General features: G+C 31.7%; 4 protein-coding genes across 6 annotated transcripts; 2 read left to right on the forward strand and 2 right to left on the reverse strand.

Moving 5' to 3' along the window:
- Window positions 1–2,751: 2,751 nt before the first annotated feature.
- LOC114393906 (maspardin-like) lies at window positions 2,752–8,157 on the forward strand. 3 transcript variants are annotated; one of them, XM_028355403.1, is made up of 8 exons: window positions 2,756–2,951; window positions 3,076–3,201; window positions 4,423–4,521; window positions 5,778–5,920; window positions 6,433–6,541; window positions 6,795–6,902; window positions 7,285–7,425; window positions 7,515–8,157. In XM_028355403.1, the coding sequence occupies exons 1-8, from the start codon at window positions 2,880–2,882 to the stop codon at window positions 7,911–7,913; spliced, it is 1,197 nt and encodes a 398-aa protein (XP_028211204.1). In that variant the 5' UTR covers window positions 2,756–2,879; the 3' UTR covers window positions 7,914–8,157. The 3 variants fall into 3 exon arrangements, with proteins under 3 accessions (XP_028211205.1, XP_028211204.1, XP_028211206.1); XM_028355405.1 differs by having other exon boundaries at window positions 2,758–2,985; XM_028355404.1 differs by lacking the exon at window positions 6,795–6,902 and having other exon boundaries at window positions 2,752–2,951.
- Window positions 8,158–9,462: 1,305 nt separating this feature from the next.
- LOC114392006 (40S ribosomal protein S13) lies at window positions 9,463–11,385 on the reverse strand. The gene is made up of 5 exons (XM_028353043.1): window positions 11,240–11,385; window positions 11,069–11,141; window positions 10,818–10,956; window positions 10,412–10,598; window positions 9,463–9,760 (listed from the first exon to the last, which is right to left on the reverse strand). The coding sequence occupies exons 1-5, from the start codon at window positions 11,260–11,262 to the stop codon at window positions 9,727–9,729; spliced, it is 456 nt and encodes a 151-aa protein (XP_028208844.1). The 5' UTR covers window positions 11,263–11,385; the 3' UTR covers window positions 9,463–9,726.
- A 6,115-nt stretch (window positions 11,386–17,500) lies between these two features.
- LOC114392275 (probable calcium-binding protein CML13) lies at window positions 17,501–18,087 on the reverse strand. The gene has a single exon (XM_028353340.1). The coding sequence runs from the start codon at window positions 18,027–18,029 to the stop codon at window positions 17,586–17,588; it is 444 nt and encodes a 147-aa protein (XP_028209141.1). The 5' UTR covers window positions 18,030–18,087; the 3' UTR covers window positions 17,501–17,585.
- Window positions 18,088–21,532: 3,445 nt separating this feature from the next.
- LOC114391918 (protein NSP-INTERACTING KINASE 2-like) lies at window positions 21,533–25,463 on the forward strand. Its single transcript, XM_028352932.1, has 4 exons — window positions 21,533–22,311; window positions 23,170–23,430; window positions 23,523–24,395; window positions 24,765–25,463. Exons 1-4 carry the CDS (start codon window positions 21,882–21,884, stop codon window positions 25,256–25,258), a joined length of 2,058 nt encoding a protein of 685 aa, XP_028208733.1. The 5' UTR covers window positions 21,533–21,881; the 3' UTR covers window positions 25,259–25,463.
- The last annotated feature ends 334 nt before the right edge of the window (window positions 25,464–25,797 follow it).

Raw genomic sequence — 25,797 nt, forward strand, 5'->3', positions numbered from 1 at the left:
TGATACATGATAATGTAAACTTTTTGATACCATCTTTTGATTCTTACTTTTAAAAAAATGAAAGTATTTTCATAGATTTCTGGTATTCATGTTCAATCAAAGCTAGCTATAGCAAGTTATGCAAAACATTAGCCGAAAGATTAAAAGTAGGATGGTTATGCAAAACACTCCCAAACACTCGTTTCACCACCACTTCTAATTAACGTAAAAGAGTGGAAACTGAAATTTAGTTTCGGTATATAAAAAATATTGTCTCATATTTTCAATTTTTCATTAGTTACTTTCGTAGAAATACGATTATTAGTTACAGTGTGTAACACTCTTAATTTTTTCAAAATACTATTTCTTATTGGATGAAATATATGCGAGTTTCACTAAATGTTGGTCTCATTCCCTATTTATTTGTGATATTGCCCTACTAGAGGGACTCGTGTGCATTTTAATAAGTATGAGAGAATGTGTTGAAAAGGGAATGTTTAATGTCTTGCTAACACCTTTGATTGAATCGTGCAAAGCTGATTCTTTCTTCTTATTTTTTGGCTTTCCATCTTTTATTTGCCTATTTTGAAGGTTGTGTTGTTGGTGATTTGGCTGGTCCAGTTATTGTAGCAGTTTGTGCAGACAAAGTTCTTCACTTGAACCTCTAGCGATGTTTATGTTTGTTCAAATTCTTTTCCTATTTCAAATAAGTGGTGTATTAAGAAATTTTGTGTTATTTACATGCCATTTCTGATTTGAAAACTTCTAAAGAGTTGTTAGACTTTGCGAATGCAGAAAGCACTTTTGCATTGATGGAAATGAGAGCTTGTTAATTATTAATTGTAGTCCTCTGAGAGTTTGAGTTATTGGTATACCACATTTTTATGAATTATTTTTTGCCCATTTACCTTGAGTAACTCCTCCTCTCGTTGCAACTATGAGGAGTAGATACTGACTTTGTGCTAGGGGTATAAACAATTCATGTTCAATATAAGCTTAAACTCAACATGTGAAAAGTAATTAAAAATAAAATATTATTCAAGTTTAAATAATCAGATTTAAACTTTGAACTTAAATAGTAATTGTTTAAAAAATATAAAGTTTGAATGCAAGTTATTTAATTTGCTTATGATTTCATTGTTTTTTTTAATAAATATTTTTTTTTATTTATTTATTAACTTTATGATTTACTATTTAGTTGACGTTTTTATGCTAAAAGATAAAGTAAGAACAAAAATCAAAAGTAGAAAATAAATTATTTAATAAAGAAGAAGGTTTTTTAAGAAAATAATTACACTTAAATTATGACTCTTTAAAATTAAAATTAAGTGATATATATACACTTTATTTGGTAATTGTTAACATTATTATTTTTTTATTATTGAAAAATGATCTTCAATAAAGTAATAAGAATTAGTCAGATTATTTTGACTAAGCGTCAAAATATAGTCTTTTGACTGATTGTTCAATGATAAAAGAAAGGAAGATTTGGAAATAATCAAAACAGTAGAAGATATCAACCAAAAAGGTACCGAAAGTGATCTGAAAGTTATGGGTAGTTATGAATTATTGTTTGTAAATATTAGTTTATATCATTGTAATAAGGTTTGAAATATGTAATACCCTCATATCCTCTTAAGTCCACCGTGACACTAATTTCATGCGAAATTTATGGTTTGACGAGATTAGAACAATATTTTCAACCTTTATTTCAATTCCAATTTGTATTTTCCTCTAAAATCTTTATTTTTTAAAATTTCAATACTTCTCTAAAGCTTACTTTTTCCAATCTCCATTTCTTATTGAAATTCATCTATCTTTTATTTATAATTTGCTCAAATTATTGATCTTTGATATTGGTAAAAATTTAACATATAGACCCATAAGAAAGGACCTACCAAAAGGATAAAAAACCTCTAAAAAAAGAATTATCTCCTTGAATATACTATGAGATTATGTTTATTAATGAAAATAAGTGTAATTTTTTCGGTTAACATTAATATACTCATATACCAATTATCACAATTTATCAATTTCAAAGTTTATAAAATTTTGACTAACTATTTTAAACAATTTAAACCTAATTTATTTTATTTAATTAAATAAAGGGGCTTAATCAACTATTTAACTCATTAATTTTAATACTCTACAGATAGCTTAATTTATCATGGTCTGTTAGTTTCCAATTAAAGAAATCATTAATAATTTGCTTCTACTAAGATTGTCAGTTGCCACTCGTGCTTAGCTTAACCATCACGATCCCTTTGCTGTGATTCCATTTTTCCATTCCATGGACTTGTGAAATGTTGGATGGCAAATAACAAAATTTAAAACAGTTGAGAAATATAAATTGGATATCATCGAAGTTTTTTTTTTCTTTTATTTATTAAGGATGTTCATCGAAGTTGCCTTAGACTCTCGAGTAAAGGAGGAATAAGTAGTATTATGCTGTGTAATGACACCGTAGCAAATATTTGAAGAGAGAGAATATTCGATGGTAACTCCTCTACAGCTATTAAAATTCAAGCATATCCTAAAACCTAAAGAATAAATTATTACTATTGCTATTATTAGGAAGCATAACATGGCTAACCACTATAATGAAGGAAAAAAAAAAAGAAAAGAATGAATGTAAATTATGGATTTTTTTTTGTCATCTTATCAGTACCACATATGATTAATTTCTATATAAAAAAATTAATCAGTCAATTTTAATAATTTTTTTATTTCTAAAAATCAAACTCGAAATTTTATTTTAAAAAAATTGACTTTTTGGTTTAATGATGGGTTTGCAAGTTGACGCTGCAATAATAGGCAAAGCTGGAATTGAAGGATGGGCATGGCAGCAGGCACAGCATAGGCAGTGACACAACACAACACAGCCGCCCTTGGAATTAACCATGAAAGGCGTGTTTTCGGCGCCCGGCGATTACGTCCACTTCAAGTCCCAAGTCCCTCTTCACAAAATTCCTGTATGTATTCTCCCAATTCCACCACTTCTTATAGGTTAGGTTTTCTTTTATGAATGAATTGGGAATTTCTACTATTCTATTCTGTTTAATCCTTTTTGCTTTTTCAACTCTCTTTAATTAACAGATTGGCACTAAGCAGTGGCGGTATTACGATTTCGGTCCAAAAGCCGTGCCTCCGCTTATATGTCTTCCTGGAACCGCCGGAACCGCCGATGTATACTATAAACAGATCATGTCATTATCTATGAAGGTACGCACTACTGCATATTATCACATCCAATGCGTGGAAGAAGCACTACGTTGTTGTTGTGGGGTTTGAAATGGCCTAATCTTAGAGACTCATTCTTCATCTTAGTCGAGATTGGAAGTTATTTTAAGATCAGCTCCTGCCCACTTAAAACAGTTACTTGACTTTGTGTTTTAATCTTAGCCGCACATGGACGATTTCACGCGTGGACATCGTGATTGTTGAAATGATGCCACCATCCCCTCTCCACACACATAGGAGCTTCACATAACCCTTTGAATGTTAGGCAATGGATGGCTAACTTCGAAAATGGTCTTCTGCAGAAGTTCTTCTTCCGAGAGAGAGCAATAACCTAGAAACTCAGCTAACTGCAGGATGAACTATAGTTAATGATTATAGGGTTAATTAAGTTTTTAGTTCTCAAACCATGGGGTTTTGAATTTTTGGTCCCTAAACTATTTTTTAAAAAAACTTGGTCCCTAAAGAATTTGCATTAAAAATTGTCCTTGCCGTTAATGTTTTTTTGTTAAGTGATGAAATGTCATAACAAAACCCCCATAGTTTGAGGACTAAAAACTTAATTAACCCATGACTATGCTTGTTTTGGCTATTTAAATGGTCTACTAGGTATCTCTTTACATCATGACTTGTAAGAAAGAATAATGCTAAATATATGAATTGAGGTTTAGAAAATCGTGTGCAAAAGATGCTTGTTGTGATGGGTGTGTATGTGAATTTTTTAAAATGTGGTGGCCCAATGCTATGGAGAGTTTACTCTAGAAGAGCAAAGGGGACACGTGGAAATTAGAGAGGGGAAGAATGGTGGGTCAGAAACGGTTTTATAGAGCGTGCTGACAGGGGAAGGGAAGATAGTGTGCAGGTAAGAATCTTTTTCGGCCATCGGTTTGGGCTCACAGCTGTGAGCTGAGAGATATCTTTTACTTTGTTCCTTTTAATTTTCCGGAATTGACAGCCTTTGTTTAGGGAATTGAATTCCTCACATTCCTATTATTAATCAGAATACCATTTTTATAGTTTATTTTTTCCCTATTCCTATTAGCATTCCATCTTTGTAACTGATACAATAAAATCTCATTGTATTTTGTTTACTAACAGGGTTTGACTAGAGTTTTGTTTATTTATTTTGTGTATGCTTGTATTTACTTTTATTAATCCTCATATTGCAATTCTTGAAAGAGTAACCCAAGTTTCCATTTTGTACAGGGTTACCGTGTCATATCTGTTGACATACCTCGTGTATGGAATAATACTGAGTGGATTCAAGCATTTGAAAAGTTCTTGGATGCTATTGATGTACACCATGTATGATCTCAAACTCATCATGCTTTTTACTCATATAGATGCTACATCTATTTGCTTTTAAAGCCACTTATGCTTAATTTGGTATTGAAGAATTTGATAACTTTATTCTATGTTGGAGACATTGATCATTCCAATTAATGGAAAGCCCTACGTAGCTAGTCTTCAATTCATTTAAACAAAGTTTTTCTAAAATCTTGAGGTTCCTATAATCCAGTTTTGCACATCTTCTAGCATTCATATATTATAGAAAAAGCTTTTTTTACTTCTGTTGTCAGTGCCATAAGGAGTGATGATGTGTTTATATGGCGGTGCCATCCTCCATTGATAACACTGTCTGTTGTGCACCATATAATTTTGTTGGGAGCTGTAACATGTTACAACTTTTGAATTTGGATATTGTGTGGGATGTCCATACACATGCACCCTAAGGAGGGAATGGTTCCTAGACATTTCCAAGAATTTGTGAGATGTTATAGGATTTAATTAGGCCAAACAACACAAGCCCAAGCTAAGTCTTAACCCCAACTACTCACAATCTTGGAGCATCAGTCCAAATATGGAACTGTACACTATAGTAAGGCTTAACATTTGGTTTATGAGCCTTTGCTTACTTAAAATTGTTAATTGCAATGAACTGATTGGTCATAATGAATCAGATTGATATATCTTCTTCCTTCCCAGATTTTTGAAGCCAAGTTCTTTCGCAATATAGTTGAAGACCCAGCATGTGAGCCTAAATATATTCCTATCCTGCCTAAAATACAGGCTAGCCTGCTTACAAAGTTGAAGGCTGTTCAAGCCACCTGTCACTTATAATATCATGTATGATTTTTATATAGTTAAGTTTTAGGTGTATTTGGTTAAAATTACAAATGCTCTTTACCACAACCATTTCAGTGAGGATGTAGTTTGCCACTGGAAATATGTTTTGTTTGGTGAAAGACTTCAGTTCTTGTTCTTCAATTATATTTTCATCCATTGTATCTTGTAGGATTAATCTGTTGCGGAAGTTAATTCTGTCAAGTATCAGCAAAAGGGAAATTTCTAACCATACATCCAAATGTATTATTATTCATATGATTGCTTAGTATAAAATATGATCTACACAATACATGATATTAGTAGTTTTTACCACAAATCTCTAATATGTCTAAATGACTGTCTATGTAATGTCATCTTTTGAATCTATAATTTGGTGACATAGTTTGAAACAACTTGAGAAAATGTTTAGTAAATTAGTTTAATATCTCTTACAGATACATCTTTATGGTACATCACTTGGTGGTTTCCTAGCTCAACTCTTTGCTCAGCATCGTCCTAGAAGAGTTCGATCGTTAGTTCTATCAAACACATTTTTGGAGACACGAAGTTTCTCTGCTGCAATGCCATGGGCGCCCATGTACTTTTCTCAGATTCTATTGTAAAGAGTAATAGTAGATATAGGCTAGAAATGAGCAAACTGCTTGTGGTTTTTTTCTTTTTAATTTATGAAAGATAAACTGTTTTATGTGCTGACCTAGTGGAAATTGTAACAAACAAAAGCATCAATGATTACTTTACCTATACACGTAAGACTATAGCACTGTCAAGAAATTACAGTAGGTATTAAACACAAGGAAACTAGAGTAATATCTTTAAAATTACAGATTTATTTCTGTACCATTAGACAAATAATTCCTTAATATTCCATTAAACTAAGCATCATCCATAATTACTATTGCGAGCACTTGCTGACACATATGGTATGCCTGACCTTAGAATGATGCAATATCCCCTCCTCTTAAACTTTTTTGTACAACAAAAATACATCATCTTTCTTACTGGGAATTGTTATACTTCCTGACAGTTCGTCAGTAGATCTATTCTGTTTTCCATGTATTAACTGATCTAGCTTTACTATTGCATTTGCAGTGTTAGTTGGACTCCTTCTTTTTTGCTGAAGCGGTATGTCTTAACAGGAATTCGTGATGGTCCCCATGAACCGTTTATTGCAGATTCAGTGGACTTTGTTGTTTCTCAGGTAACCTTTGTCTTGCATTATCTAATGCTTATTAGCAATATGCTATTTGCGCCTTTCAGTTTGCAAGAATTTGTCTTGTTTTTGGACAATAAAGAGTTTCCACCATACTTTAGACTGGGGACTAGTTGACTATCCTAAGGCACTCCATATTTCCTTAAAATGATAATGCTGCTAATCTATATCCTGTTTTTTCCCTACTTGTTTATGTTTGCATTTATTGTGTTAAATAGCTTGTTTGATTTACTTGATTCAGGTAGAAACCCTCTCTAGAGAAGACTTGGCCTCTAGGTTGTCTCTGACAACTGATGCTGCTTCAGTGGGACCACTTCTTCTTTCAGTTTCATTTATCACTATAATGGATGTATGTCATCTCAAGTCATAATTTGCGTATTTCTGTATCATGCTGTTAAAAGATTTAATTTTTTTGCATGGCTCTTTTCTTAAAAAGTCTTAATTATTCAGTCTCTAGATTAATTGCTAATCTTATTGTTTGGTGTGCCTAGTACAAGCTCTGTTTTTTAGTTATACCATTCCACATTAGTTATGTTAAATTCTGCTGGCAGTTCTTTCCATAATCCACCATCAACATAATTATATATACATTTTGCTTGTGAGTTGTGACATTGTGATGATAATGTCTGAAGCTTTTATTTTTCTTATTATTATGACCCAGAATAGTATGATATAAAAATTTTAATAACTCCACTTTCATCTTTTTACATGATCTTGCTCCTTTCTTAAAGACTAATGACTACTGTGCAATTCCTCAACAACTTAAAGATCAACTGGGTGAAAGGTATCCCGAGGCAAGGCGTGCATATTTGAAAACAGGGGGAGATTTTCCTTTTCTTTCAAGACCAGATGAAGTTAACTTGCATCTTCAGGTATGTCATATCTGACTTTTCTTACTTTACATGTGATTTTGTTCTGATAGTCAAGCTCATGGATTTAACTGTTGTCTATATCATGGCAGTTGCACCTTAGGCGTGTTGGTGTGGAACCTCGGCCAGATTTGGTTCACAACATACCTAAAGGTGATATTGGAGGAAGCCCTAGCAAAGAAAATAACGAAGATGACTCTGACGAGTCACATAAGGATAATGGAGGAGGGTCAGAAAACCCACCTGCTGAATATGAGATAAATCCTACTAGCCCAGAAAGCTCGGGATCCGGTAATTTAGACAAGCAGCCTCTCGATAGTTCAGAGTGTTGCCATTTGTTTCCTGGTGGATTCACAAGGGAAAAGCACATTGTGCCTCCAGGAACTCCTTTACATTTCGTGTGGGAATATATTGTTTTTTTTCATCTTCTTCACATCCGTTCACTGTGCATTATATGGAACTATTCTTTGGAATTTAGGCAATTTGTGTAAGTTGGAATTCTTTTGGATATACTATATGCATCATGAGAACCAAGTGCGTGAAACAAAGTTATTAAGATGGACCGTATTGTGGATTGGATTTCTGAGTTCCTTTTGGCTGGATGAAGTTGAGATAGCTACGTTGTAAGTGATTATTTGCATTTTTTAAGGTAGGGTTTGAAGTTTAAACTGCTAAACCATCAAAATTTATATTTCATGTCTTAAGTATTTATATGACCCGAAGTGTTATGTGAAATTTCTCTCTCTCTCTCTTGTAAGTAGGATAGTGTTCATGTAAAATTCCATTATTTTTTTTATACGATTATTGAAAACAAAGAACTGGCTCGAAATGATGATTCAAAATGGTGGTAAACCATTGAAATGTATTCTTAAGTTGTAATTCAACAGTCTAGACCAACAGGCTAAATGTATGGACTCAAATCGGAGCTTCTGAACGGCATCAACTTGCATTATCAGATATCAACCTCAATTCCACCTTGTTATGAGATCAATTCCAAAATTCTACCATAATTCCATACATTCTTAACAACATAAAACCACCATTTTATGATTGTTTATCTTCGATTCATCATATTGTGCTGCAAAATACTGCACTTATTCTTTCTGGGTATAGTATGTCACTATGTTGTATTAATGCTGATAAGCTTTATTTGGTTAAAATCAGCTGTTATGACTTTTGCACAACAGTAGATCTTAACTCAAAATACTATTCTATCAAGTCAGAGAACCTTATAGCTTAAGTATCACGTCATATTTCTGATTTTACTTAATACAAAACTCATAACATCTGCATACAAAATGGATACTGATCTTCGTTCTACTCAATCTAAAAGGAACCGAATATTACTGCACTTGTTACAACATATACGGGAAAAGAAAATGGGTATACAAAGAGTACCTCTCAAGGTAAAATCCAGTACACTTAAGACATGAACAACCGTAGGCCAATATCACCACTCACCATTTTTTAATTCTCTTCCCTATTAGTCATGGTAACAATATACAAAAAATTATGACATGATAAATATTTATTTTATAACAATTGAAATTAAAATTTTGTAATAATAATTATAAAGTATAATAAAAATTCATCAAATATATTAATACAATATTTTTTAAAATGATAATTTCGTTTAAGACCATTAAAATTTAATTTAAAGATAAAAGTAAAAGATTGAAAAAAAAACTTAAAATAATATCCGAAAGAGAAAACTATTATTAGGAGAATATCATTGAAAGAGTCGTGAGAATAAAATTATACTAAAAATTACACGCTGGAAACTCTAAGTTATAGTCCTGTATTTAAGAGTAGGAATTGGTGAGAAAACATTAACACTAAAAAAAAATTCAAAATATCAGTTATTTGATTAGAAACGCTTAAAAAAATATGTTCAAGACGTGAAAACTGAGGGTGTGTATGGATCACATTTTAAAGAAGTGGAATTTGATTGAATTTAACTTAATCAACTTAAGTTTAGTTAAAAGCAATAGACCCGTTTTCCTTTGGTAACCAATTGAATGCATAAGCGGTAAAGAATGCGACCCTTCAAATCTTCTCAACAATTATATTATTAAAACCAAAAACCACAGCCATCTCTGACAACCTCCAACAGCTAAAATAAAAAGAACACCACATTGATAAATTGACTTAACTAGTATCTTTCCCAGTCTAAAAATAGGTTCTTAACAAAACTAAAGACCACATCACCTATCCAGCTTTCAAATAAACATCAAAATGATATGGAAAACTGCTAGCTCAACAGAGGCTGCAAGGTAGCAAAACCCATGAAAGTTGATACATTCTCTAAGCAACCAGAGTGCTCGCAGTTGTTGATTCACTGCAAAAGTTGCAAGTCATTAATAGCAGGACAGGGACAGTTCAAATGGATCAAAAAAAGACACAAGATTGGCATTCAAATTACAGATGCACAAAGACTTAAGAAAGCATCATACAGATGTTTGCACTCAAAACAAAAAAAATGGACTAACTAGCAGTGAACATCAATAGAATTTCATCATATGTAACATATCCAAATATCCAAATAATATCAAATATGCATCACCTATTGAACGACATTTCTAGGAAAGTATGTCTATCATTTTGACCATTTTACAACACATCCAGCAGGTAACAAATAGATCTGAAAAACAAATACTTGTGTGTCTCCCATCTCTAATAAATACTTAAAACATGCTTCAAAAAAGAATCTATGTATACGGTATACAGAATACAGAATTTAAAATACTTAAAATAAATTATCCTAGGAATGCACTAAATACTGTGTTTGGATAGGCAGGGAAAAAATGAACCAAACCACTTCCTTTTGCTTACACTACATTTCACATTGGCCACAGCTAAAGCATAGCAACATAACATAATCATAGGCTAGAACTTTTACCTTAAACACACTTAGAGTCACTAAAAATGCATTGATAAAATAATAGCAAGAGAGTCATAGCAGGGTGATGGGTGGGAACTTGGTACTTACTACTTCCAGACTGGTGGGAGCTTCTTGGTCTTCTTGTAGTAGCGAGCAAGTCGGTGGATTCTGCTCTCAACAAGAATCAACCTGAACTTGGAGTCCTTGTCCTTCCTGTTCCTCTCAAGATGCTTCCTAATTGAAACTGCCTTCTTAATCAAATGGTAAAGATCCTCTGGAATTTCAGGCGCAAGCCCTGAAGCCAACCACCAAATCATTTCTTCATTATTATTATCAGGGTAGTTTTAATAAATATACACTCACTTTCGAATTCATCTCAGTTTTTTAGATCACTCTATACTTTTCCCATTCACATAACTTATTACATATTTTACAACTATCCAATCCAATATCCATTAACATTATACTTATTATTACCTAAAATAACAGAAAATTGCAGAGAGAAAGCACAAACCGTGAGCTTTGAGGATGCGAAGGATTTTGCTGCCAGTGACGCTGTTGACCTGAGCAATACCGTGAGAATCTCGAAGAATGACACCAATCTGAGACGGGGTCAAACCCTTCTTCGCAAACTTGCAGATATTTTCTTCCACCTAGAACAACAAAAAAATAATCAAAACATCACATTACATCATTAAGAATGCGAAAAAACCATGATACGAGGAAAAATCGTTGAATACAGAGACAGAGGGAGAGACAAATTACATCTTGCGAAGAGATCTTGAGCCAGCTAGGGGGTGTCCTTTTGTAGGGCAAAGCAGAAGAGGATATACCCTTACTGGAATCAATAATAGGAAAAAACAAATGTTAGTTTTGAATAATAATGGGAACGAAGAGAAGGAATTCGATGATATAGATGAAAGAATGAATACAAACCCGCGGCTGTGCATACGACCCATGGCTGGTGGATGTCACTCGCTTGAAGCTGTGGTTCTTCTGATTAGGGTTGCGACTAGGACGCTCTCTTCTGTCCACTTTGAAACCCTAATTCTGTTCACTTGTTCTGTTTATTTATTTATAAAAGAAACAGACACGTGTACAAGGGTGGATAAATGGATCGGCCCGTCCCGCATAAGACCCGTCTGCATAAGCCCGCATTGGTAGTAGACCGGTCCAATCTGTCCCACTTCTTACACGGACCAAATAAATTGGTCCCCCGCCCCGCGAACCCCGTGGGTCAAACTGGCCGGTTCGCGGACCTAATTTTAAAAGAATTTTAATTTTAATAAAAATATAATACAATCAAATTAAATTCAATATAAATGTAAATAAAATTTCAATAATTAGTTAATTACATCAATAAAATAAACAATGTCTTAAGAAAAAAAAACTCAAGCAATAAAATGATTTGATATTTGAAATAGCTTGAGTCATCTCCATTTCTATATCTTCATCTTCTTTCCCTAAAACTCGAAATAATAATAAATATTAGAATAAAATCAAGTTAAGTGATTAAAAGACAATAATTATTACATATTATTTTACCCTGCATATCAAATACTAGTAACGAATTTTTAGTATATATTGTCAACAAGAAGCCTAATTCAATATTTGTTAAGCACACGTGAGGAGAAAAAATGTTGTTAGCCTACTACAACTACTAAATATGATATGAGCTATTTTTTATAATAAAAATATATTGAAATATCTTTAAAAATATTTATTTAATAATTATTTTTGGCTTAAATGAGAAGAATTAATATTTTTATTATTTATGACTTTCAAATATGAAAATGATAGATTAAAAGAGAAAAAGATCCAAAAAATATCAAAAGAAAGAAGATTGTTAGCCGGTTATCACTTATCTTTTTTATCTTACTCTTTTATTTTTGTTATCTTATCCTTTTTTATCTTTGTCATCTTTTAATTTAAATCTTTTATTTTTATCTTTATATCTTTATCTTATCTAATATACTTCTTTATCTGTTATTTAAAAAAAAAGTTTAAAGTGAAAAAGAGAAAATCAAACCCTGCAGCCCGCGGACCCCATGAGCCAAACCCGCATAGTCCGTGGGTTAAGCAGGGCGGACCCAAAAATATGACATAAGTACATAACCATGAACCGTTTAAAAAAATTGGTCCGTAATCCGCACGGACCACGGGCTCCATGGGTCCGTCCATGGACCTGAGCTCATTTATCCATCCATAACCTGTACTCATGATGCTACATCATTTCATGTAAAGAAAAGAAAAAAATTAAAAATAATGTTTTATTTTTAAACTGTTAAATATTATTAATTATTTAAAGAAAAAAATTTATTTTTCAATAGTATTAATATGATTAATAAAAAATTGAATTATTAATTCTTTAATTAAAATAGTTAGAATATTAATTAAAAAAAAGATAAAACGAAATGCATTTTAATATCATAACAATAACAACGCATTCTTTATTTTCATTTTAAAATTATTAAACTAATATTTTTAAGATTTACTACAGAATATGAATTTCACTTTATATATTTAATAGAGTTCATATAAAAATTACATTAAAAATTGGAAAACGCCAATAATAATTGATAACAATTCTAAATGTTATCATTTTGTGTTTCTTTTTTTTATTTTACTTTCCTTCTTCTTTTTTTAGATTATAACAATTTTAGGACATCTGAACCATTCTCTTACATTTTTTTTAAAATAATGGTTCATATGCTTTTATTCCTCAAGGGGCCATTGCTTATATACAATAATATACAGCTCCTAAAATTGTGCCTATTATATATAATAATGTACAGCTCCTAAAATTGTGCCTATTATATATATATCTATCAATTACACATGTGTCTAATTATTATACAACTATAAATAGCTATTAACGAAATTAACTATGATTTGTACATTAAAATATTACTAAATATAACTAATTTATGAAATTAGTTATATTTGTTAATATTTTAATGTGTAAATCAGAGTTGATTTAGTTAATTGCTATTTACATCTTGTGTAATTCGTAGATATATATATCAGAGGCACAATTTTAGGAGACATCGCAAGTGCACATTATTGTATAAACTCTATTGAAATTAACTAAAAGAGATGATGATTCATAAACATGTGTCCAAAAAGTGACCGAGGAAGAAAACACATGATAAAAAAACTGAGTTAAGGATGATGGAAAGGTTCAAATTCAAAGTTTGAGCCATGAAAATGAAGTGGTAGTTTGACTGCATGTTTCAAGAAACATATATAGCACACTTGCAAGAGGAGAAAATGCATATTTGAACCAGTGGTGGATTTTATTTTGTTCAAAATAATCTTGATGGTGGCATAAGATGAGTTTATGATGATGGTGGGCACCTATAACCACTAATGTTTAAGTGAATTATAACTCAAGTATAGTTTTAACACTAATTGAAGAATGCATTCTTGTAGGAGATGCTTACTTTAGATATTTATAGAGAAAAAAAAAAGTTTATAAGGTTAGGTGGGAAGGGTTAGGACAACCATTAGAGTCATTGTTCTTCCATGTTAATTTCTAGCAAAAATAGGCGTCATGTTGCATCAAAAAATGATTCCCAAAAATACAAGAATTAGGTCTTTAAATGAAAACATATTAGTTGCTGGAAGTCAATGTTAATTTTTGTCCTATATGGAAAATCTTGATTTTTTGAAATGTAAGGATGATGTGATGAGCCAAGGTGCGAACAATGAATTGGACTAGATTGATCAAAAGTCATTGGTCTCTTGTTTGATTTTAAGGGTAATAATTTTTTAAAAAAAAAATGAGTATAAATCTTAGAACAAAAAAGTTGAATTAATGGATCTAGTCAATCAACTTCAATAAACCACTCTATAAGGACCAATAAATGTAAAATTCATATTGAATATCATGTTGTTTACAAAGGTGTGAAGAATGATAGACTTAAATATGTGAACTCAATAAATATGAAAGTCTTATTTTATGTGTTAAAAATTTAACATTTAATCGATTGTTTTTTTTTAAAAAAAAATAGTGTAGTTTATTTAATGAAAAAGCTTAAGGCATATTATAATCAATATAGTGCACCTCATTGACTTTAACTTTTGTCTTGCCTTTGTCTATTTTCATTATTATGCTATATTTAAATTAGAAGAGAAGTAAAGAAGAAAACAAAATTAAGAAAGAAGTAAAATAGAACTAAAAGTGAAATAGAGCAAAAAAAAAATAAAAATTGATTGGATAGATATAAATAAAGAGGAACGATATAAAAAAATATTTCTACTTATTCGAATGAGTGAAAGTATGAGTAAAATAAATAAATTATATAAAAATGTTTTTAACGAATTCAAAGATAGATATAAATATATTTTTTAAAATGTTAACATTTTTACTATATTAATATTATATATTTTAAAATAAAAATATTATATATATATATATATATATATATATATATATATATATTAATAGATACCTTAGCATGTAAATTTAAACAATTAGAATCAAGATTATAAACTCAAACTATTATTAAAATATAATAAATTATGTAATAAAACAACATTGAGCAATAAAGTAACTATGTCAACTTTAATTAGTTGGATGAACTAGTGTGTCAAAAAGGGAGGGAAAAAACAAGTTTCAACATGCATGATCAAAACAAAAAATAAATAAAAATATAGTTATTGTAACATGTATTTCTTTAGTTTTTAGTATACTTGAATAAGAGATAGATCTAGATTTGTTTTTTATAGAGATAAAATATAATATAATATCTTCTCATACTTAAGATAGTATAAGTTATATTAAAAGAGTATCTTCTCCAAGCTTAACATGAAGAAAGTTCACAGCAAAGCCCAAAGGCGTGCTTAGCGGAAAAACCCACGCTAAGCGCGGAGTTATCATAAAAAGTAAGCTATCTGAAACCTATATAAGGAGGAGGAAGCAGAAGGGAAAGAGACACCAAGTTTCAGAGCTATCTAAAGCCTGAGTCTATCCCTTAGGAGAAACCTTTATTCTTTAGTCGTTCCTCCCTTTCTTTCTTTTAGTCATCCACCCCTTATTCCATTCACATTAACCCCTGAAGTGTAAAGTCTCTCATGGCTATGAGAGACTAAACCCCCATTGTTGGGAGTCTGACAGACCAACACCCTTATAATGTAATTGTTCTTATTATTTATTAAATGTAATTTCTATTTTTATTGCTTCTTTTATGCTCTTCATTTTTATTGTATGATATGATCATACATACATTAGTTTTAGGGATTATATATTGGAAAATAGTAATTTCTAAAGAACTAGAAAAAGACATCTAAACAATTAATTGCTAGGAATAAAACAACTTTATTTTGCCTCTGCATACATCTTCATGCTTCATGTGATTTATCATTCAATCTTTGCAAAGAGATTTGAGAGAAAAAAATAAATAAATTAGGCTCTTCATCATGAGGGATCATGGTTGAATGTCTTAGTAGATGTGGGTGGAAACATGGATTTCACTAGATAGTGAAAATCTTTTACATTATATTATAAGTAGTTTTGGCATGCTAGACCCCAACATTATCACATTTTGACTTCATCTTTTTGCATTTAAATTATTATTTATTTTTCTTGTTGTCTTTTTCTTTGCCTTACTCCAAATTTCACACTTCCAATTCCTTATTTTTTCTTCTTCTACTTCTTCTCATTACTTAATAATTGAGTTGAACTTACATCACTTAAATACAACCAAAGTCACTTTGGATTTGACACTTGAACTTCTATTTTAATATTTACTACTTGTGATAAAATTGATACACTTACCAACGAGTTAACAGACACATTCTGTATTGGGGCTTAAGGTGATACCTTTCCCACTGCCTTTCCTTACCCTTATTTCCCTTATTGGTCTAAGTCTTCCAAAAGTTTCCAATTTCTATTAAATTCACTTTAGCTTAAGGAAACATATCATATAGATAGAAGGGATACTACCTAAGCTAAGTTATGAGCGTTGACACGATGGTTCTCGAATCCAGGTGCACACGTGTAAAGAAAGTGTGAGGTTACACTCATTTTCTTAATCAGCCAAACGAATTATTATTACCCCAAGGGTATAAGGAGTACCTGAATCACTTACAAGCATTATGTTATTTACCAAAATACAATTCCCCCCTGCAACGATTACCTAATATTAAATGGCCTTTTATATAGCCACTAAATATGCAATAACCATTAATAGCAGCAACATAAGTGCTAAATTAGAGTACAACACATATCTACCACAAATTCTACCCAACACATCATTAATGACCATACAAAACAAAGGGCTACGTAAAAATCAACGTCCCATCCTAGTACTGATGCACGCCCTTGGATATAAATTCCACTAAGTAAATGAATACACTCATCTAACAACATCGAGTGCGACATTGATATGATAAGAGACCTCCCATTAGAAATGAAGACTCTACTTTTTAGTAGGGACTTTCCTCTACATTACTTACCATTTTATTTCCTAGAAAAATTAGATCTTACATTCACATTTCAACAATCACATACTTATTATTATTAAAAAAAATTCACAATACTAGTGGCCAATGCTATTTTTAGAATGACAAAAAGTTACATTCCAATCTAACTCAATCATTTGATAGTGGAACATATCCATACTCGGACCTCAATAATAACTTATATTCTTCTAGTCTAGTTCTTCCTAAAAGCATCCATCATTCTTTACATTTTCTTTACAATCATCGATATTGCATTGGTATGTAATATTTAGTAATTAACACCATTACAATAATAATTATAATAAAATAGAAACATTTTTTTTATTAGCCTAATTATACATACACATCATCTTATCTTCTTTAAGTTAGTTAAAGACATAATAGCTTTTAGATGTTTGAAGCCTGGGCTTATGACTTGTTTAGAAACATAAAGCAACATGCATGAAAAAGAATCATAAGTTGAACAACATGAAGGAACAACTGTCACCACTCCTCATGCATACATTATAGCATGACTTACCCTTCAAATATGATACACATATATACAAACACAAATGCTAACAATTCCTTAGATGTTGAACTTTCACACACATTTCTCAAATGAAGGAAAATAAACAATTGTAGATGCTTGCATCACTCAACATGATAATTATTTTAAGAAAATGATCATTGAATAAAAAATACATTTATTAAAATTTTAGCATAACTAAATTAATCAATTGCTTCACCAAAAGAAAAAAAATACATGAAAAATTGACAATAAAAACTTTATTTAAATTAAAAAAGAAACAAAGGAATTTGAATTGACAAACTTATTTCACTTGCGGATCATTTTGGCGATGAATTCTCCGTAGTTGATCTTACCATCAGAAACAACATTGGCCTCCTTGATCCACTCGTCAAACTCAGAAGGTTCAAGTTTTTCACCGATGTTAGTGAGAATGTGACGAAGCGTAGTGACAGAGACGTGACCGGTGGATTCCTTGTCATGGACCTTGAATGCATCATGTAGCGGGCCATCAAAAGGCTCAACCTTCAAGTGCTTCCCCATCAGGTCTAGGAATCGTGAGAAATCGAAAGGTTCTGTGAGATTCTCTTCAGCCATGATGGCCTTTAGTTGGGTTTGGGTTGGGTTACCACCCAAAGATCGCATCAAGATCCCAAGCTCTGATGGTGCAATCCGACCGTTGCGGTGTGTGTCAAACAATGTAAAAGCTTCCTTCATCGCAGAAACTTGTTGCTCGCTTAAATTTGTGCCCATAGTTTTGTTGGCTTTACACCTTCTTCGCAACACAGTATTGAAATGAATCAAAGTGTTTTTCTAATTTCTCCAAAAAGAAAATTGAAAATATATATTAACTCATGGATTAATGGTGTTGTTGTTGTCACAAATGAGAAATTGTAGGCATATGATATGGATTTGTGCTATAATAAAGCCTAACTTAATTAAGAGAATGTAATGTGAGGTCTCGAAATAAAATTTGTTAAACATTAAAATGAAATTAATTGTATGTTACACGGAAAGAAAGAAAAATGTTAAAACCAAGTTATATTCTAATTGCTGCATGTAATTAGATTAATTTTAATTAGTTGAAATGAATAGCTCCAATTTTTCAATTTTATTATATGATTTTTTCATAATTCTTTTGTAACATTATACATTAAGTTTATCCGATATATACAATATTCTTAAAAACATAAAACTTGTTATAAACACAAACAATTATCTTATTTCAACTATACTTTTAAAGATTATTGGGTTGAGAAAAAATACAGAAGAAAAGAGAAAAAAAAACAATAATTTCTTCCTTTATTCAATTAGATTGGAAAGGAAATAGGGAAAAATATTTTATTATAAAGATAGTTTCATCCTTATAAAAAAATAATATATATATATATAATTTCACATGAAAGAAAGTGTAAAATTTGCACTCTTTTAAGATAAAATCTCTCAATTGCATAGAAAATTAATGTTATTTTGTAGATTTCATTATTTCTCTCGTTTATACTTCTCATGCTTTACCATATAAGGGAAGTGACCCGTTTCTACCTTATTTCTCTTATCCTTCTTTTTATCTCAAAATATTCTAAACATACAAAGTATTATTATTCTTCTAATTTGATCTCATATGTGTGAGTTTAATTTTTGAAATCCTCTTTGAGCAACTAGATATATGCATGATGACGACTTTTATTTTCAAAGAGCACAAAAACAAGGATAAATTGAAGTCCATTCAACCAAAACTTGTGTTTTTGGTCATTTTAACTACTTTGAAGGGAGTCCAAATAGGAGTTGAACCCAAATCTAAAACAGACCTCACGGGGAAGGGCTCAACCACTAAGGCAACATATCATATCTCCCTTAATTATAAAAAATACATATCTAAATTCTTTCAAAGATATTGACCTCTAAATTTAATTTGTATTGAGATTATTATTATCTTTTAAAGAATAGAAATCAAAGACTATTTCGACCGATAAAAGAAAAAAAATGACATTTAGCCAAAAAAAAAAAAACAAAAAAAAACACAAATATAAAAGTTAAATCAGTTTTCCCCCTCAATTTTATTTTTTAGATTCAAATTATTTCTTTAATTTTTTTTGGATTTAATTTGACTCTAATTTTTAGAATCAATTTAATTTGGTCTTATAGCATCTAAATTGGTTCAATGATATTAAAAGAAAATACACTTTGAGATTGTTTAAAATTGTTACTAAGTGATTTTAAACCGCTACAAAGCACACATTTTCTATCACAGCCAGCTTAATTTAGATAACAAGATCAAATCGAATTTTAAAAATTAGATAATCAAATTGAACTAAAAAAAATAAAAGACCAAATCGAATCTAAATAGAAGATTAAAAAACTAATTTAATCGAATATAAAAGACCAAAAGTTGACAAACACTATAATAATACTTGTTTTTTTTTGCTAATTTTTAAAAATTAAAAACTAACTATTTTTTCATAATTAATTTCATCATATTTTACTAGTAAATCATTGGTCCAAGTAAAAAGTGTTCAGATTTTTAAAATAAAATTTTAAATTTGGATCTTGTGAATGAAAAAAAAAATGATTGAAAGTAAAGACATCACTAATGGGGAATTTTTTGATTCAAGGGAGATGAGGTATTTTAATGGAAGAGGGAAGAGAAAGGGAAGAAAAGAATTTTTTTTTGTTAAATATTATTTAGAGGTGGAGAGAGATGTTTAACGGAGGAGAATTAACCTTTTTCTTGTTTGATTGGTAAGAGAACGTGAGATTTTACAAATTAATTTTTTTTACCAATATAATTTTGGTTTTTAAAAAATATGTAAGATGATTATTTTAGTGAATACACTTAAAATGTTTTAAATTGTCTCATCTCTCTGTCGTGGTTTTTGCTCTCTTTTGCTACTTTTCCTTCTAACTAATCAAAACATAAAGTTTAGCTTAATTGACAATAGATGTTTGATAGTTGACCTAAAAAATCAAAATGTAAATGTGTGAAAATACGTCTCAATTGTGACAAAATCAATAAATATTTTACATTATACTAAAAAAATCTACAAATTTTCATAAAAAAATCTCAACATATACAAACTCTTTCTAAAACAAAAGGATTTGAATTTTCGTAGTGTTAGTTACCTTTTCTTATCTCAATCATATCGAGAATGGGGGCAGAGATTATGAATGGCGGTTTGACTTTTATCTTTGATGTAGTATTGAGTTAAGGACAACTAAGGTCTCTTTCAGCAGAAACAAACAAAAACAAAATGGAAAGGCCACTATTACTCTTTCCCTCACCATTAGTGAAAGTTTCTCTCATAAACAAGTTTATACTTTATTGATAATGCAGAAATGGTGTTTGGTAAAGTGGAGAGCATTGAAAAGGATGATCACACACACATGACAAATTGACAATTGACACTACAAGCACAGGGCCAGCCCTGGCTTTTTAGTTTTTACAGTTCAAAAAATTTAATGATCCCAAAGTGTACGTTCTAAGAGGCCATAATTTAAGCCGCGGTACAATGATCCACACGTTGGTCCTTTTTCACACACATCGTCCCTATGCTTCCATTGCCGTGTGGGTTGAGGGATCCACGTTGATCCTTTTTCACACATCATCCTTATGCTTCTCTTGCGTAATAATAAGGGAATTAATTTCGGAAAATTATGAGAAGCGTTTTTTCGCACGTTAATAACTTTTTTTACAGCAGGAAAACTTTTATAGTTTTGTTTCACATGAATTTAATTTATATTTATATTCAACACACGTATAAAATATTTTTCTACATATATCTAATAAGATTTGATCATTTTATTACACCATTGAATTCATTAATATAAAGTGAAGATAAAATGAATTTTCATTCAATGTCTGTAAAATATTTTCTATGAATAGTTTATATAAATTAAGCTCTTCGCTCATTGATTTATAAGTTATAACTAACTTTACACACAAATCAAACCGGGTTCGGTAAAACAAGACAAATTTGTCGTAATATTGTCCTCATATCCAAACCCATCAAAGGCTCCTTTCTTTATGAGCCGAAGTTGTTTACATTGTGAAAAGAATCCAAGATAAAGAAATACTAAAGCAGAGAGCCTTAGAATAAAGACAAGGTAAACCAATCTCATTATGAGAAAAATAGTAAATAATGAACACTATAGCATCACTTTTCAATTTTTATAGCCAAATTGGAAAGTTGAAAGCCAAATAGTCAAACTGAGGTGGTCCACAGTACCCACATCATTGATTATTGCCATTAATATTCTGCTATTGAATTTTTTTTCCAAGCAGTGGCAACCATCCTTGCTGACTGCCATCTCCTCGGGGAGAAGCTATGTGAACCAACCTATCAGTCAGCAACTCATAAAGTTAATTTAATTAGCTATGTTCCCTATTTCAAAATGCTTCCCCTTCATTTCATTCTTTATGCAGAAGCACAAACTACCACATTCAATGTGTTAGACAAAGTCTAGAAACAAAGACTAACAAAGTCATGCTTGGTGACCATTGACCAACAACCCGTAACCAAAGTTAGAATCTTTGTGACAAAAGCTCACATGGGTGCCTCTCTTTCAGCATAGTAGTACTTTTGGAAGATTTTTGCTCCAAAATTGGAAATGAGTTTCTCTCATCTCCTCCTTCATCTTTGTTTGTTGGTTGCATTTAATCCACAGCTACTAGTTCTTGGAAATGCAGAATTAAGAGCACTCATGGACTTGAAATCTTCTTTGGACCCACAAGACAAGCTCCTTGGCTCGTGGATCAGTGATGGCGATCCATGCAGTGGTTCTTTCTTGGGGGTTGTGTGCAACGAGCACAACAAAGTGGCTAATATATCATTGCCAGGAAGAGGTCTTTCTGGGGTTGTCTCTCCTGCTGTGGCTGAACTCAAATGCTTGTCAGGTTTATACTTGCATTACAACTATCTCTCTGGGGACATACCAAGAGAGATTGTAAATCTTAAAGAATTGCTCGATCTTTATCTCAACTTTAATAATCTATCTGGAACCATTCCTCCTGATATCGCTAACATGACTAGTCTCCAAGGTTAGTGAATAGTTTTGTGGTAGTTTATACTTTAGTTTGGTGTCTCAAGTTTTCTACTCGGGTTTTGTTTTTATATGGTTAGCTGTTTTTGGGTTTAAATTCATGTACACGGAGGATATGTCTAAATTCTAGACGTACAATTTGGGTATATATAATCATGATTGAAATTGAATGTAGAAAACAGGTGGTAGAGGCGTCATTAATCTTAAATTGCATGGATTGCATTTAGTGAGCAAAAAAAAAAAGTGTTTGAATTGGCCGTGATAAAATTAATTTTGAATGGCAATTCCATGAATTGCATTTAGTGTCTTGGTAGAATTGATTTTGGTAGAAGTAGAAACTACTTCTACTTGCTTCAATTCTATCATGATTTTTTTGCATCATAATTGATTCTACCATGATTTTGAAAACAATCTAAACATATAAAATTTGGTTAAAATCAAGGTTGATCTATCTCACCATGGTCTATGATGACTTTGGAGGCTATCAAAACGCACACTCAGTTGAAGACCTTTGATGGGATAAAATGAATTTAATTGATTTAAATTATGTAAATTATTTGTCAAACAATCTGTTAGTTAAGTTGCATCACCACTATTTTTGATATGGATGTGACTTAGTCCAGCTTACAAGTTGGATGTGGACGATTTTCTCCATTTCTCCCTTTCCTCCTCTTGGAAATAGTAAACATGCATTATTATGCCTACTTGTGTTAAAAATGAATGATATTGAATAAATCCAATTATTCCCCTTGTGATTGATTTTTAACGAGGCTACTAATACTTGGTATCAAACTTGAGGGGTTTTAGTAAGAGTTCTGCATGCTAATCCAAGTTTCCTTGCTATTCATACTTTTAGTGCTGCAGTTAGGCTATAACCAGCTAGAGGGTAACATACCTGAGGAATTGGGTTCGTTGAAGCAGCTTAATGATATTTCTTTGCAACATAACAAATTAGCTGGTCAAATTCCTCAAAGCTTGGGTTCATTGGAGAAGCTAAGGAGGCTATATTTGAGCTATAACAACTTCAATGGCACGATACCTGCAGCACTAGCTGATATTGCAAACTTAGAAATTCTAGATATTCAAAACAATTCTCTTTCAGGGACTGTTCCTTCTGGTATGCCTCTGTCCTTATTTCATTGCAACAAAATTCGTCTGTTTTTGTGCATTCGGGCGCGTTCTAATTAATGCTTTAAAATGAAAATGAAGCATTGCAGAGATTAAGGGAAGGATTCCAAGGTGCAAACAACCAAGGTCTCTGTGGAGATGGCTTTTCTACTTTGAAAGCTTGCAATAAAGATACAATATTTGGCGTTAGTCAAATTAGTGCCCCAAATATATCCATAAACAGAATTCCTCCAATAACATTCCCAAAGCCTGTAAATACCCACTTGCATTGTAACCAGACCCCTTGCTCAAAATCAAGAAGCTTTCTTCATCTTGTCATTGCTGCAAGTGTTACAACTACTGTTATCACACTCATAAGTTCTGGACTTTTCATATTTGTCAGATACCGCCGCCAAAGGCAGAGGGTTAGGAACACATCAGATTATTCTGAAGGCCAACGTAGTCCTTACCAGCCTAAAGAGTTCTACAGAAGTTCATCTCCACTTGTTAATCTTGAGTATTATTATGATGGTTGGGATTCATTGGCTGATGGTCAAAATGAGAGTGGATTATCCCTTGAATATTTGAACCGTTTTAGATTCAATATTGATGAGATTGAATCAGCAACACAGCACCTTTCTGAGGCCAATTTATTGAGTAAGAGCAAATTTTCAGCAGTCTATAAAGGAGTTCACAGAGACGGTTCTCTTGTGGCTATTATAAGCATTAGTGTGACTTGCTGCAAAACCGAGGAAGGTGAATTTTTGAAGGGGTTGAGCCTGTTAACCTCACTAAGACATGAAAACATTGTTAAGATGAGAGGCTTCTGTTACTCGAGGAGTCGAGGTGAATGGTTTTTTGTCTATGATTTTGCGACCAGAGGTAATCTGTCTCAATATCTTGACAAGGAAGATGGAAGTGACCATGTAATTGAATGGTCCAAGAGAGTTTCTATCATCAAGGGAATTGCAAAAGGTTAGTTCTTTCTTACTCCCAATTCTGCATCAGATGCTACTCTAGATAGTATCTATTTTTTTTTCCTCTTCTATTTTTTTTAATTTTTATTTTTATAATGTCATGGTAGTAATAAAGTTTGAACATAAGAGGTCATGCAAATTAATTGAAATTCATATAAAGTATTAGGTAACTCGGGACAATGGTCTTGATTAATCTTCACATGACATGTAATCAAGTGTTGTTAATCTTTTTTGATAACTTGAAAAACTTGAATGTGCTCTATAGATATTGGCCCGTATCATAGACATGTGATGGTGCACCAACATGCTAACCCTAGTGGATCATATTTCTTTTTTAATTTTATACTGACTATTCCTTGATGACCAGGTATTGGTTATTTGCACAACAATGAAGCAAGCAAGCCAATAATAGTACACCAAAACATTTCAGTTGAAAAAGTTATTCTAGATCATGAATTTAACCCCTTGATCACGGATGCTGGCCTCCCTAAGCTTCTTGCAGATGATGTTGTCTTCTCAGCTCTTAAAGCAAGTGCTGCCATGGGATACCTAGCTCCTGAATATATTACTACAGGTCGCTTTACTGAGAAGAGTGACATATATGCATTTGGGGTTATAGTCCTTCAAGTTCTATCTGGAAAGGCATTGATAGGGGGTTCAATCCGGGAAGCAGTTGAAGCTTTCAGATTTGAAGACTTTGTTGACACAAATCTGAAGGGAGCTTATTCTAAATCCGAAGCTGCGATTCTTTCAAAACTTGCAATTCAGTGCACCCTTGAAGTGCCAGAGCAAAGGCCAACTATGGTGGAGGTGATTCAAGAGCTGACCATGCTTCCTAATCCTTCCTCACATTCTTCATAATCTACCACTTTTTCTATGTGTATAATGATTGAGACAGTGGAGTACTTGCTAACATCTCGGCTTTCTTTTTCTTTAGCACAGTCATGAGTCATATATAACATATCCTTTGCCAAATAATTGTTTGTTTATTCTGCACGATTCATAGCGTTGAAGGATGTTCTTTTACTGCAAATAAATCGTCAATTCGAAGGGTATTCAATCGTAACTTTAGATTATGGAAGAAATTGTTAATAGTCGTAGCATAACTCATGATTTATTGTTGAATACTATTCCTTTATCATTCCATCAGTAAATCATCATTTGATATTAAGTCATGAGAATATATTTTTCAATAATTAATTTGAGCGTTTCTCCAATGAGAGAATGAATCGTATCTTTCACTAGATAAATAAAATACATATTGAAATATACAATTTTAACTAACAATCAAACCGTCAAACTGCCAATTCAAGAGCCATTTCAACCTCGTTCAATACGTATAATTATAGCTTTAGCTTCAAAACAAAAGCGCGTAACCTTCCCGTGTTTGGTCAACCTTA

Source organism: Glycine soja, chromosome 17, assembly GCF_004193775.1.
Source record: "Glycine soja cultivar W05 chromosome 17, ASM419377v2, whole genome shotgun sequence".
Classification (NCBI taxonomy): Eukaryota; Viridiplantae; Streptophyta; class Magnoliopsida; order Fabales; family Fabaceae; genus Glycine; species Glycine soja.